Source organism: Brachyistius frenatus, unplaced genomic scaffold (genome assembly GCF_029030835.1).
Source record: "Brachyistius frenatus isolate BFR_SWC_R1_liver_20210118 unplaced genomic scaffold, ASM2903083v1 Contig_43, whole genome shotgun sequence".
NCBI lineage: Eukaryota > Metazoa > Chordata > Actinopteri > Embiotocidae > Brachyistius > Brachyistius frenatus.
Window position 1 is genome coordinate 1082073 of NW_027210642.1, and position 15941 is coordinate 1098013.

General features: G+C 42.7%; 1 protein-coding gene and 1 non-coding gene across 2 annotated transcripts; both read left to right on the forward strand.

The window, feature by feature from the left end:
• Nucleotides 1-6509: 6509 nt before the first annotated feature.
• Nucleotides 6510-11695, forward strand: LOC138623354 (tubulin epsilon and delta complex protein 2). Its single transcript, XM_069702834.1, is given in 10 exon segments — nucleotides 6510-6899; nucleotides 7639-7697; nucleotides 7996-8227; nucleotides 8229-8561; nucleotides 8662-8715; nucleotides 8830-8908; nucleotides 9112-9256; nucleotides 9634-9729; nucleotides 10591-10784; nucleotides 10954-11695. Coding segments are annotated over 10 exon segments (1446 nt in total). The 5' UTR covers nucleotides 6510-6795; the 3' UTR covers nucleotides 11104-11695.
• trnat-agu (transfer RNA threonine (anticodon AGU)) lies at nucleotides 7153-7226 on the forward strand. The gene has a single exon. It is a non-coding gene; the product is annotated as a tRNA-Thr (tRNA).
• Nucleotides 11696-15941: the final 4246 nt, after the last annotated feature.

Sequence of the window (15941 nt, forward strand, 5' to 3'; positions counted from 1 at the left end):
TATTCAGAACTTTATTCAAGTAGGTTTAGTATGTAGGCTAAGAAGGCCTTGTTGTCAGCAAAATGTTGGCTGCTTTAAGTACCCTATGGAAAGTACACTCATTTAAATGCTCCTTGTCAGTGTTTTACGATGATGTTTTTGGAGTAATATTACTGGTGCAATTATTTAAAAGTTGCGTTTATTTTAATAGGCTACTTTATGTCGCTCACTGTTGCTTAGTTTAAACAGTAATCCATCATTTCCGTAAGATAATCATATTTGTATCGTTTTTGTTCCGTAAGAACAACGTAGGCTATCTCCAAAAAGTCAACAAGCTCAGAAAAACAATGCATTTTCCAGATGATCCAAAAAATATTAGGATAATTTTGTCCGCTAATAAAAGGAACATCCAGTCCTTTAGTTTGTCAGAAAAATTCAGATAAAAAAAATTACCAAATTTGGAGACATTTTACTGGACAGAAAGGATATGAAAAACTGGAGTTTTAAAAGTAATGGAAATAGATAAAGACGCTATAAATAAGAATGTGCATCTCTCTCGCATAGTGAAATGCAAATACAGTATCCTATATTTTTTTTTGGGGGGGGGCGGATGTGGCTCAGATGGTAACGTGGGTTGCCCATTAACCAGAAGGTTGGGGGTTTGATCCACATGCCGAAGTGTCCTGAAGGTAGCCCTGTCGCTTTTGGTTTGTGAATGTGAGTGTGAGTGGGTGAATGGAAGGGAAACTATAAAGCGCTTTGAGACCACTAAGGTGATAAAGACCTAAATAAGTGCAGACCATTTATGTAATACTGTCAAGAATTCAGAAAAATGAAGACATTTAGATGGACCATATTGACAAGCTGAAAGAGAATAACCACAAGATGGCATTCCCTCTACACAAATACAATGGTTTGTCATGCAGTTGCTCTTTTCTCTAACAGCTTAGATCAATAAGCCCTATCAAATGCTTTTTTTTTGCCAGTTTATAGCCTTTGTCTTAGCTTTAATAATGTTTTATCCTGAACACACATTGTATAATACTGTTTGAGAACATTTGTTTTTATTATACATGAGAGGGTTCTGTTTAATCCAGGAGAAATGTATGAATCATTCTTGAATACGGATCCATATTTAAGTGCCATTTTAACTGACGACACCACAGTTTACTCAAATCAATTACAAAACAGGAAATTGGATATGCTCTCTGAGGCCACACTGAAATTATTACAAATCTCTAGTCTTACATAACCACGTAACAGCATCAATATTGTCATCATCAGTTATGACGGTGTTTATTGCAGTGTTGGTGAGTCAGCTCATCAGTTCTTATTCAGTGGAGTGTCAGTGCAAAGCTTTTTCCTGCCTTTTATGGGGCCACCTGAGCACAATACCAACTATTTTCAAGCTGGAACACCTCAGTAGACCCATTTGTCAACACAAAGGCTTCTGAATGAATGTAGTTCTGCAGCCAATCTGTACAAATCAGTCTCACTCTTTGCCTACGTAATGAACACTTGCATTTTCTACATTATAAATTTTCATGTTAAAATGGAACTTTTGTCATCATTAAAGAAAAAGATAAGATTTGTCAAACTGTGGAGATTAAAGTGGAGACTTTGACATCTGGATCCAAGACAAAACTCCATACCAAACTTAGTTGAAACACATGAATTGACGTTGTGAGATCTTGGAAAGTGAAATGGGCAAAAAAGGATAGTCAACAATTAGGTATTTGTCCAGAGCCAGCCCCAAACACACATCAGCTACCAGAGCTTTACCTTAGATGGAGATTAACCTGTTGGTCTTGGACCAACTAAACAGGGTTTCTGTGCTGCTGGGGTATGCCAGTTACAGATCTAAAAGTGACAATGATTTTGCAGGTGTTTTTGTGCACATAATGATTCATGTATTCTTGTTCATCAATAATGTACAAGGTGGTTGGTTATATTTCTGAGCAGATTTGTTCATCAGTGTAGGATTCTATGCAGTGAACTTGAAAGCCTGCGTGTATGTTGTATGTGTGTATACGCTTGTGTGACTGCATATGTGTGAGCGTGTGACTGTCAGAGCCTGATATTAGTCTGGCAGCCGCCTGCAGTGTCAGATGCTCTGTTGGCGGGGCAGCTGAGTGCCTTCCCCCCTCGCTCTGCTACTGAGCCACAGGAGGCTGGTGGAGGGGAAAGATGAGCTAACAAGATGATTCACTTCCCTCCGATGGGGCCAGCAAGCTGTGGCCATCACATTAAATTGCTTTGGGAAGTGCTTTTGCGCCAGTTATGTGGTTCAATAAGTGTGTGTGTGTGTGTGGGGGGGGTGCAGGTATAAAGGGAAAGGGAGAAGAATTGGAAAACTTCATAAAGGCTACACTTGGGGACTAATTAGATGAGAATCTCTCAAAATGAATTTTCTGATATTGAAAAATGTATTCTTTTAATTTATTTTGCCCCAAGTTTGCTTTGTTTGTTACCCTGTTGTCCTGAGGACGCCATATGTGATTTCAGTATGCTGTGGCATGCTAATGAACACGCCTCATAGAAATGTAGCCGGTGGTCCATTTCACCATTGTGCCATTCATGAATATGAGCATGATAATGAAACATTAAACTAGCACCAAAGCCAGGACATTTTTTCAAAAAAGACACGAGCACCCATCGTGTGCTCCTTCTACCGAGGCACCATCGAGAGCATCCTGACCAGCTGCATCACTGTGTGGTACGGGAGCTGCACCGCCTCCAACCGCAAGACCCTGCAGCGCATAATGAAGGCAAATGGTAGGATCATCGGTCCCCTCCTCCCCACCCCACACCCTCGGGACATCGACAACACCCGCCTTTCCCGCAAAGCAGTCAGCACCGTGGGAGACTCAACCCATCCCTCACACAGCCTCTTCAGCCTCCTGCCTTCTGGCAGACGAAACTATCAAGATTCAGATGAGCATGATTTCACCCAGAAAGGGAGAGACCCTTGTGGCTTTGTGTCTAAAATCAGATTTCTAAAATTCAATAAAAATCAGCTTGACTCCATTAATTACTAGCTTCCTCAGTGTAGTTATCAGCTGCTAAAATTGTAGCAAGATTGCTTGGGTGACAGACAAGCAGAAGCACTGATCTCAACCATCCTTTTGATTTGTACAGTTTATTCATGATACGTTGTTCCATTCTCCACATATTGGGCCAAATAGTACAAGAAAGCACACATGTGTAACTAATTACATTCAGTGTGCCAGTAAACCAGCATGCACAATAACTGGCACATATAAATGGAAACCAGACATCATTATTGTTATTGACTGCACCTGAGGTTGATAAGCCAAAGTTTCTGCTACGAAAACACCTAAACGTTGTGTATATATCTGCTGTTTATTTATCTAATAATCACACCACAGGCGTACAACATGGTGACTGTGTATGAGCTGCCTCAGTGTTGAAGCCTCCTTGGGATATTTTACTGCGAAGCAGCAAATAAACACCAAACTAGCCAAGAGTTTCTCATATCCTTACTCTCCTTCACAACATTTGTAATGACTCACAGGGAGAGCAATAAATGAAACTGTAAATGGGCTACTTGGAAACATAATTACAAAAAGTAATGATTGCTCATCGAAATAACGAGCAGTGCTCTTCTGACCATTTGCAACAGGTAATTTGAATATTATTACACATTCATGAGCGGAGTATATGAGTAAAACATGATTAACAAAGGGTGCAGAGTCTTCAGTCTGGAGCATCGTTACACAGTTTAAAATGACAGAGATCATTAAAACTGCCAGCAGTGATATGCGGGCCCTCGCATGCTGCACGTCGGGGATCCAGCGGGTCGGAGACGCCAGCTCCCCGACGTGCAGCACGCGAGGGTCGGCATATTCCCGCTTGCAGTTTGAATTTTTTTCTCGATCTCGGTCCTTATTCTTTTTTTTTTTTTTTTTTTAAAAAGCAGCTTTTTTTTTGGCGGCTTTAACATCTTCAAAAACTCATGCAAGTTGGTGCCTGACGCATGTGCAAAGTTTTGTGAGGTTTGGAGCATCGTTTGACCTTAAACATCAACTTCCTGTGTCACGGCGAAACATCAAACTTAGCCGCATCGCCTATACTATATTATCGCTATACTATATACTATATACTCTATACTATACACTCTCTATATATAGCCAAACTCTATGACTCTATACTCTATATACTATACACAAAAATGAATTGTATATTGGGTCACTTTTTGGACAACTTTTTTATCATATTTTGGACGACATACTTTGGCTATTTTATGACTTTTTGGAGTCATAAATATCAGTGTGTTTTCAGTTTTTCTGACATACAGAACTCTCTTTTTCACTCTGAAAAAAGAAAAGCCTCTTTTGGACTTTTATTTTTATATTGTTGCTGACCTTTGGTTTGGTATTAGTATGACTGTATGTACAAACCTGAACGTCTTACCTTTAGAGGGACTCACTTTAGGGGGACTTGGCCCCCATGAACCATGTAGTTTACCCTTAGAGGAATTCGCCTTACCCTAACCCTCTGTGAACCATGTGGCTGACCCTTACAGGGATTTGCTCTCCGTGAACAATGTGGCTTATTTAGGGAACCAGCCCTCTGTAAACCATGAACCATGTGTGATACCCGTGCGGGGCTCGAACCCGTGTCCTCATGAGGTCGTTCCCAGCTCGGCGTCGTAGACTATCTTCGGCGCCGATGAATCACGGCAGGCGAAAGTGTTTCGAGGAGTTCACTCAGAAACCGACTCAACCGACAGTCTGGTTAACTCAACAGGTAAAAGATTTTACTTCACCAAGGTTGCTATTAAGGGTTCAAATTCATCACTGTTGATGGTGATTCAACTTTTAGCGAAGTTAATACGTTTGGAGAAATTGAAAAAGTTTTGCATACACTACACATCACAGGAAGATATTTAATATCACTGCAGACCCCCTTGAAAACACGCATAACTACTATCCAAAGAATGTATGCGGCAATTTTGGTCGCATTTGAATGAATATTTGTGGACAGTGGAGTTATAGGTTGTAGTGAGGCATAGATATGTCATAATGCAGACTGCCACCTGGGAAGTTTGGTGGTGCAGTGGATGGCAATGTTGCCTCTCAGCCAGAAGATTTGGGTTTTGATTCCCCCCCCCCCCTTTGTTATGACTTTCAAAAAAAAATTATACTATAGCATGTCATCCAAATTATGAAAAAAAAAAGTCATACTACAGCAAAAAGTCACCTAAAAGTCATTTTTGGGTCATTTTTTGGACGACGTGCTACACGTATGGCTTTTGGGTCACTTTTTGGCCTCCACGGGCACACTAATCGACGAAAACGAATTCTTATGATAACTTTTAATTCCAAACATGTTAAGAGGGCACAGACTAAATTTCAAGTCGTTCCCGACAAAATCTGAAGGAGGAGTTTGTTAAAGTACATGTGTGAATCGCCAATAATGGCGACTAAATTAAAAATGTCGGACTTCCTGTTGAGTTGATGTAATTTCCTTGTACATCTAGGTGTGATACACGTGTCCACCGAATTCCGTGCATGGAGGTAAATGTAGTCGCCGGAGCATCTCTTTAGGGGGCGCTAGCGATCCATTTGGCCACGCCCACTCGCGACTCCACTAAAATACTAAATTTTTCGCCGGGAGTTTTTTTTTTTTTTAATATGATAAAGCCTCCAAAAATGCAGTAGTTTACGGAGAATCATAATAATCGCTTGGATTACAATAGGGCTTTCGCACCATTACGTGGTAATTAAGGTACAACCTAGAGCAGGGGTGTCAAACTCATTTTAGTTAAGGGGCTGCATACTGCCCACTTTCACCTCAAGTGGGCCAGACCAGTAAATTCATAGCATAATAACGCATTCATAACGACAATATTTCTCTATGTTTAAATCATTGGTGAAGGTTTTTGGATGATAAATCCTATTTTAAGGTCTTTCTACAATAAACTAGAAACATAAAGACCAAAAACTCAGACATCAGCCCACTGTTTATCTGCCTGGGCTCTCCTCTGCAGATTCCCTAGCAGCGAGCGCTGCTGCCTGTGGCAATGAGCGCTGCTGCCTCCGGAGCAGAAATCGCATTTACACTGTTTTTGAAGCAATTACTGGATCGATAAAAAAAAAAAAAAAAAAAAATACAAAATGTTTGTACTCATAAACCTCCATATTCTCATAGAAATGGAATTTATGTCTTTCTGTAATTTTCACACTTAGCAAAGTCATCCGGCGGGCCGAGCTGGACCCCCTGGCGGGCCGGATCCGGCCCGCGGTCCGTATGTTTGACACCCCTGACCTCGAGTTTATCTTTGAATGTTGTAGCAACCAAGAAGCACCGTCCCTCCCACCCGCGACACTTCTTCTCGCGAGAAGTTAGAACTTACGTTGAAAGCGTGGTAGAGAGATAAAGTTGTAAAATGTGTTTCTGTTTGACTAGTTTAGATCAAACACCGTATGTATTTGGTCACGAAATTGGTGATGACATCGATTACCTTCTTCAGCATTTGCACATTACTCGAAGGTGACTTTTTTTTTTTTTACAGCTAGAAAGGGGGGGACCGGGACTTCCGCGTCCGTTAAGTTAAGAGTTCGCGGGTCTGACCGAAAGAGCTCCCGGAAAATCGATGTTTTTCTGTGAAGATGCAACAGACGATATGTTCCACACTTTTTTTTTTTTTTTGAGGATGTGTCGTTTCCTGTAACCTTCTCGGATAAGTGTTGTCCTGTCGTTGATTCGGCGTGAAAACCAGTACTTTTAATCGTTAGTTTGGCGTTGGCAGAGAAGTAAGGTCACGCCACGGTGAGACGTCCAGACGCAAGTATGTCGCTGCTGTCTACGGTTGAACAAGCCATCAAGTTATACAAAGTCGAACAAGCCGAGATAAATGACAGAATTAACATCTTCAGAGACCTGTTACGGGGCTTGTAAGTACCTGTCTATTTGACATCTTATCCCCGCTGATTTATCGTAAGTTTTACTTGTGTCGATGCAGATGTTTGATGTTGTGTTGGCTCCAACGGGGTGACTCTTCGTGCAACATATTTGAGAACATTCACTGAGGATATAGAGATAAAAAAAAAATAATTGGAAGTATATCTACTCTCCTGGGGAAGTCTTAAGACCTCGACGGCTTGGTCGTTGTTTAAGTACGATATCTGTGTGCGGTGGCCTTCATCCGGCGCTGTGGCTTAGTTGGTTAAAGCGCCTGTCTAGTAAACAGGAGATCCTGGGTTCGAATCCCAGCAGTGCCTTTTCTGGCACAGACTTTTCTAACCTGCAAAGCTGTTTCCCAAGTATGGATTATGTATTTGCACAGCTCCAGCACGAGTTTAGTCGATAGAATTACCCTTACAAAGGATTTAAAAACTCTCACATTGATATGAGTGTTAAAAAAAAAAATCTATTAAGGAGATCTATGAGAAACTATGTACCTAGATAGTAGAACACAAACTCTATTAACAGAAAAGTTAATTAATAAAACTGCAAGTTTCTTACATTATTGCAAGTTGGAATGTGCTTGTTAACTCCGAAAAGCTCCAGATTTTAACTTGCTGTAACACACAGACTGTGTTAATATTCTTTATTTGTTATATATTATCAATGCCTTAATTTGCTCTTGATGGTTAATTTAATGGTATATTTACATGATGTCTTTTTACACAGAACACCACAACCTCAGGAAGGCGCTGAGGAGACAGATTTAGCAGATGATGCTGCAGCAGGTAATAAAAAAAACATTTATTTTTTTGGGGGGAACATGATCAGATCTGATTGATCACCAGAAATAAAGAACTGCAAATTAACCAAAGCGAGGTGATCGTAGTCTTGTATGATGCTATTATTATGGCTGTTTTAAATTGTAAAACTACTTCATGAATGTTGTAAATTGATTGTCTGTGCTGCCAGTCAGGTCTCCCTCGTGAACGAGATAATCTGTGCTAGTACACCTATAGTATAGTTATAAATGAAGTAGTAAAACCCATGAACTGTAACCACATGTTGCCATGTTGCTGTCTTCAGATGCAGATACCTCACCAGGGGTGAAGGAAGATATAGAATTGCTTGAGCGAGCACTGGAGAGAGCCCTTCGGGTCCGCACTGGCTCAGAGCCCTCTGAAAAAGACAAAAACAAACCATCTGGACCTCATAAGGAGTCTGCCACACCCATGGATGTAACACATTCATCTGCAGCATCTAAAGGAAGTCGAGCAACATTCAAATCAAATTCTAAATCTGCTAGTCTTGGCAGAAACACACAAAAAGACTGGATTAAGACTTGCGGGTAGCCACAACCCTGGACACTCCAAAACCACAAATAATAGAAACATAATCCCAAAAGATCCATCCTCATCAGCTGGAGTTCTGCTTCGCCAGGCTTCTCGGAGACAGCAGCAGGCTGTGTCAGAGTCTGTCTCCTCTGATTACATCTCAGCCTTGCTCTCTAAAAACAAGACTGTCAGAAGCAGCGTGCTGAGTGGCGATGAGCTAGGCAAAGCCACATCTTTCTCAACACCTTCTTCAAATAACATAGTGCCTTTTTCACACACACGTGAGTCTGGAGCATGCAGTTTGCTTCAACAGAGTGGGTACGTTTTACACCACGGGACTGTCAAAATATCGTCAGTTTTAAAGGGTGACAAAATCTGTGCTAATACAATCATTCTGTTTGACTTTGCTTCATGGCAGGACACCTTCTGACCACGCAAAAAAATGGAAATCTTTAAGGAGCAAGCAAAACAGGTGGCTTTTTATTTTTTAAAAAATTTTTTTATCACTGTTCATTTAAAAGAAAGTTACTGCTGATGTCTCAGTTTGTGTTTGAGTACTTAGTTTCCTTCTCTACATTGTCTTTAGGTTGTGGGACAAAGTCATTGCCCTAGAAAGGAAACCTGCGCCTGGGAGGAGTCACTTCATGGAGAGAATGAGAGCGACGGTATCCTTCCTTTTTTTATTGTGAAGTCAGTTAAATGGGCAGAAAGACGTCAGACATGTTTTCCATGTTGTGTAATGTCGAACCTGGAATTATATTCAAGGACTCGAGTGAGATTTTGAATACATTTGATTTGTGAACTTTCATTCCTCTAAACAGTCTCTACCCAGTGTGTCGGTCTTGCCTTGACACCTTCACCCCTTTAGTTTCCCAAGGACTGGCCGTGTGGTTGCCCAGATCAGACCAGGGCTGTGGTGGACAGGCTGACTCGGCAAGGGCGTGACCTCACACAGCTCTTCCAGGCGGAGGAGGTTCTCACCAAACAGACCCCAGAATCAGCCACAGAGCTGGGTATGAGGCCTGAAGAGAATTACAAATGCAAAATTAGGAGTGAAAGAATCATGAGAAGTGGAGTAGACTGATGACACAATGATGTGGGTGAGAAAATGATATGGTGGGAAGAAACTGAACAGAGAGATGGCAGGAAGTGAATTTGTCAGAGCTATTTAGACTGATGGATATATTGATGTGGAGCCTTTCTGCTGCCAGTAATTCTCAGGATCCTGGACAAGAGATATTTCTTTCTATAGTTGTAGCAGCTATTGTGGGTGGGGAATGACTGAAAACACACTTTTAGTGGGATTACATTATACACCTCCACTTCTGCAATACATTTTACATTGCAATTGTAAAGGTGTAATTTCTTTTAATGATGTATTTCTGTTCAGGTGGTAAAGAAATCAAGCATGATTCCCGTCTGACACTCGAAAGGTTGCAGCTGGACGCAGCAGAGCTCCAGATCTCTGCAGATCAAGTGAAACAAGGTAACTATTCTGTTTTAATCCACCTTTCTGGAGTATTTCTTCCCTCCAACATACATTACATAACAGCTTGACTTAGATTGTGTGAATCAGGTCATAAGCCGCAAAATGGATTCTTGAAATGATTAATGACACGGCACAGACTTTCGCACATTGGTGGAGGAATCATGACCTGCTTTTTGACCCTGGTCACCCAGCTGTGTTTGAATAGCGGTGCACAGGTGTCCGGATATCCTTCAGTTGGTACCTACACTATGTAACAGGTTACAGTTTCCATTACCTCCAGCCATACAGCTATAATGAAGCTCAATGCCCAGAGATTTTCCATTCACACCACTCAAATGACGCTCTCACCTTCAGGGAGGAAGATTTGTTTATGTTTACCAGTTAAAGCTCCAGTGCAGCACAAGTATGCTGCTAAAGCTGGTGTGACACAGAAGTTTACGGTAATTTCGAAGCCCACACATCTCCATTTGGTGCTGTGAACAAAAGCATCCAATTTAGCAATTCACACCCAAAGCTCAGTTAGTGTTTTATTTCAGAGCGTTTTAATATCCAGACAGTGATTCATCATTTATTACATTTTAACAGCATTTGAAGAATGATTGTGATGAATGTAGCGCGCTAACGAGCTAATGCAGTCTCTCCATCTCGGCGTATGGAAAATGAAAACAGAGCTGCCGTGAAATCTCAGTGGCAGATCAGTACTTTCCTTGGCCCCGACAGATCACGGTGGGGTTTTAAAGCTGTCTCCCCTGACGTGGCTAGGCATAGACTTGGCTATTTAAAGCTGATGCAACAGAGCAGAAAAACGTTTTAGGGTACAGTTGCTCACGCTCTAAAAATAAACACATTTTCCGTCAGACTGGAAAGCATGGGATCGATGGAGGCCAGAGGGAGGTTGTCTTTGCCCCACTGGGGCAAATGGTGCGTGGGGAGATGGGATAACTGCACCTCTGCCCCAGATGATAACCTACACAACAGAGGCAGAGCTCCAAGAGCTGGAGAAGCTGCGGATGAGGTTGGCACTGCTGCAGCAAGAAGCTGAGCTGGAACAGGTAAGAGCTGCGTTCTTCAAGCACCTGATAAAAAAAAAAAAAAAATGTAAAAAAAATTAATGAGATACCTAATTAATTACACGGTCTGTGTCTTCTGTTGAGTAGTAGCCATTAGCTACTCCTACTAATAAGAAATAATGTGCCGACTGTCTCCTGTGCTTTGTGATAGGCTCTGTCAGATGCTCTGTCCCCTCAGCTTTCCTCTATAGCACCTGGGCCTGGATGTCCCAACCCCAGTGTGCTGAGACACTTGTACTCCTTGCTGGGTGAAGGAGGGCAGCGATTCCCAGCGATAATCCTGGACTCTGAGCCCGAATGACTTCTGAGCATGTTGCACTGAGATACCAGTTTGTAAGCTAAGCATCAGGTAGGCATACATGAGAAACCTCTCAGTACACTGCAATCCAGTGCCATTGAATCATACCCCTCTGATGTAGTCAATAAAACAAGAATATTACATGCAAAAAAAAAAAATATATATATTTGGGAACATGTGTGGGGTGCAGCTGTGGGTCAGGAGGTAATGCCAGTTGTGCACTAATTACTGCCCTCCATGTTGGGAAAAAAAAAAGGGGAAAGATTAGGTGCATGCAGGTTACATGTAAATACAAATGCAGGCGTAGCCCCAGTGATTGACTGGGGACCATTTGGTGTATCCTGCCTCTCACCAAATGGTGTATGGGATAGGCTCTGGCCGCCACTGTGATCCTAAAGTTTAAGCAGGTATAGATGATGGATGGATGAATGGATAAACAGGTGACCCTAATAAAATGATAACTCAGAGGATTTGTCCTTAAATCAAGAATCAAGGTGATGATTGTAAAGGATCTGCTTTTTTTTTGTGTGCTGCCACTATTTGTTTTTTCAGATACCATGTAGGGACCCAAATGAATTAAAAAACATGAAATTGTTATTGTTTATCTTCTTTCTAAAATGTTTCTTTCTGTGAAATGCTCGTTGTATCCCATTTATAAATGTCAACGTAAATCAGTACAACATTACAGACACTAGATTATATCAGAATCTTGGCCAACTAAACATGACAGTATGGATTTTTGATTCCAGCTGGTAATCACATTGATCTCATACTTAAATTATATATAGTTCTGTCTTTTATTTTTTTTAATTTTTTGTTCAATTGAAATCATGATCACTAATACCAAGGACAATGTGTTACTTAAAAAAAAACACAACCTTGAGTCCCTGACTGTGTCAGCAGGTGGCACTCAACTCACAGAGGAGGTGACCACAGAACAGAGGAGCAGGTGACTCATGTTAACCGATATTTAGTGTTACATTACTGTGGCATCAAAATTCATCCAATAAATTGAGAGTTTTATTCAGTCCATGACCTTAAACTGCATGGAGATGACTAGTTTCTTTAATACTAACAAGTGATGGGTAATAATCAGAGTGCCACATGTCTGTCTGCCTGCTAGTATCTGGATTAACGTGATGTGACGGAACTGAGGTCTTTCAAGCTGTTTCATTCCTGTCTTTCACTGAAAACAGCACAGGCATCATGACTTCTGGCACATCCTTCATATGTTCCCGTTTCCGAGGAACTTGTTCACCATAAGATGCACCTACAGCCTTTCCAATGTGTTCCATCATGTTTCGTCATAAGATGCTTTTTGATTCACATATTGAGTGTATATAATCTGGCATGCGTTAAATGTTAGTGCATATGGGGATGATACTATGTCTCTGTGCTTTGGTATTTGTGGATTTGCCTGCTTCAAATGTGATGTGAGGGTGTATGTGTGATGCAGGGGGGCTTGGATAGGCCTAAAAGCCTCGTGCACACAGATACGTGTGGATAGCAGGGGATGTGCCAGACTGGGCGACAGGTGGCGCTGGGTTTACACAGCAGGACGTGGGTGTTTGAGCTCTGCTGCATCAACCCTCACACACGCATACACACAAACACAGAGACATTGCACACCCAGAGCCGGCTGAGTCACAAAGACAATGTGGCTTGGGGGCCTCCACATGCTGCAAGCTGGAAATGGCACGTTTCCCTGAGGAGAAAAACAAAAATGAGATTGTAAAAGGGAGAAAGCTATTTCAGCTCCAGTCTGTCAGGTCCAAAACAATAAGCGCACGTTAATTTGGGCTCCTGACTTCAAAGAGAAACACATTCACACATGTTCACAAGGCCTCCACAGTTTCAACACCAGAAAGTGTCCAACCATACGTGGATTGTGGCCATGTCATCTGTACGGGACTTTGGCAGTGTGCTGCAGGCTTCTGGTCTGTCCATACAATCTTGGATCAGTGTGTGTGAAGTGGAGTAAAAGAGGAGGCAGAGAAGCATCCTTGAGATCACATCAACACTACACATAGGTCTCAGTGGGAATGGCGCCTACGCAACTCAGCCTTCCTGTGACCTGCATACATCAGCTTCTGTCAGACTTTGACTGTCACCAGCAGAGCTCTTCTACTCCCACCAGCGTGGCCCTGCCCTGCCCAGGTTACCCATGTCTCACGCTTTTGTCCCATTTTATTCTCACGCTTCTTTTTGCCTCATAATGGAAGATCTCGGGCAGTTTTACTTTCCGTGGAAGAAGTTTCCTGGAAAGCGTTGCTGTATGTCCTAAATACTCTCACACATTTAAATTGCCACACAAATTCCATCCTGCTCCACTTTTTTTGTAATTTGTAATTGTCTTTATCCAAGTCCTCTGCGACACCGGAGTCCCGAGTACAAATCCACAGAAACCGAACAGTGCTACCAAGAATCCACTTCTCTCCTTCAAATGTCCATTGCTCTTGAACGTCTCTTTTCTCCTGCGCCCCCGCCTGTCACAAACACATTCCTCACTTCCCTTCTTTTATTTCTCTTTGGCTCATCTCCATTTCAGTGGCTGATTGAGCTACAGCAGAGATTAAGTCAGTGAGGTCATCAGTTTGGCTGCCTATGGGTTTGTTATTTATCCCTCCCCCGCCCCCCCATTATATTAGATATTTCTTAATCTGTTAATGAAACTTAAAGAGGAAGAATATTTGTATCTAATTATGAGGAGAAAACCTGTTGCTAAACTGAAGCCATGAGGATGTTTTGTAAATTCATGGAGAGGATTTTCAGTTCAAACTCACTGGTTGCCGTGTTCCCACACACCCACATCTCTGCTCCTTCGATACCCAAGATGTTAAAAAATGGTTAGTTCACAGTTAATTTCCGAAAAGCTTGGAAACACAAAGACAACGCAACCAGTAATACCTGAAGATAATAATGGACGATCAGATTTTTACGTCCTTCCCTAACGTAGCTTTTCAGATGTGGAGGAGTAAGATTAGCAAGCCAAGGAGAAGAAAGCTGTCTGCATTGATTTTGTTTTAATGGAGGAGAGTCGAGCATGCTTGGGGATTAACTACTACCAGGTCGCCTTTCATTCAGAAAGAACTGGCATCAGCAGTGTGTGTTCTTTGTGGGTGGGAAATGAGAGGGGGCTGCGTGTGTTTTATGGGTGCGTTTCTATGACGTCTTTACATTTGATGTCCTCCTACAAAGCAGTGTTTTCAGGTGTACATATAAAGGGAGGTGTGGGTGTTCGTAGGATTTCTGTTCGATGCTGATGTCCACCCAACAATTGGTGGGGTGCCATAGAATCACCGTTATTGTATTGCCGTATGGAGGTGATACATCCGTACTGTTGTGTACAGGGACTGCTCGTTTCCTCATCAAATAAAAGAGATAAAGAAGGATTTCCCAGTAGCCTCTGATTTCCAGGTAGCATTAGACTTCTGTGTTCCAGCCAGTAGGATTTTATACTGCAGAAAAACAAAAAGAGACCGCAATTGAGAGGCAGTGATGGGAACATGAAGAAATAAGGGAGCAGTTAACTCCTCTCCCCTCCCCTCCCCCTTCCTGTGTTTTGTCAACCCCTATTCTCCCTGCTTCAATGTTTGATGTCACCCAAAAATGGACCAATCACAGCGCTTGGACTTCCCAGTTTTTCAGCCGCAGCTCCTCCCTTTCTCCTGGTAGTTTATAAATCTGCCGTCACTACGCTGTGCAGAGTGTACAATGTGCTGCCACAGAGCCAGCAGGCAGTGCACAGAGAAACAGCAAGAGAGGGAGGGAGAGAAGGGGAAAGTGTGAGTGGATTTCAGCGTTGATTTACAAGCCTTCATCTGGCGCGCCCCAGCCATTCGGTCTCCTTCTCCTTCCTCTCTTTCTCTGTCTTTCTTTATCTCTTTCTGTTTCTCCAGGCCGGACCTACAAGTCTACGAGTGGGATCCTAAAAGTCAGCACTGCTGATCCAGCCAGGATCCACCAGCCCACACTGTCAGGATGGGCTGCACGACAGGCCATCTGGCTTGCCAACCACAGCCCCAGACCAACTCGGGGCAGGACAGTCAGTCCTCGGACGCTGGTGGCGCCAAAGTTCCTGAGGTGCTCGCCTCTCTGGAGCGTCTGTCCCAGGCCACTGGAGGCATGGAGAAGTCCTGGTACCGCTGCATCTTTCCCTTTGGAATCATTTCTTTGGTTATCGGTGTAGCAGGAACCGGGGTGACCTACACTTATAATGACTTGCCACAGACAAAAGTGGTGTCAGTGGTTCTACTTGTCATGGGTCTTTTGCTGTTGCTGATGGCAACCGCTTGTTGGACTGTCCACAAGAAGAAGAGAAGGAAAAAGAAAGAAGGCGGTTCGTTCACATCTGAGCAGTGCCCCCTGTGAAGCACATCGGGGAGAGCAGTTTAAGGAACTCAAAAACAGACATGCCCAGGGCGGGGAGCTCAAGGTTTGGCTAAAAAAAACCTCCGCTTCACCTCCTTCCAGCGCCAAACCCCCTCTATTCTTTATCACAGAGTTTGGCTCAGCTCATACTGGAGATAACTTGGGTGAAGAAATTGTAGAGTTGAAGGACACTGAAGATCTGTTTTGTCTGTAGAGTCTGGACCAGTATTTTTTTGGATTGGGAAAGAGGGATCACCAATGTCTCGCACACTCTTTTATCATCAGATAGCAGGTGTCCAGTGTCAAAACAACTTCTGAGGAGACACTCACAAATATGCATCGCACTCTGCATGCATATTTACACTCACGGATGGGCCCTCACAGTCCTTGCTGACATATGCAGTTACAGTGGGAGCTCACACAGACACCTAACACGCTATGCAGAGCTGCTGCTGGAGTCAATGCTGGCG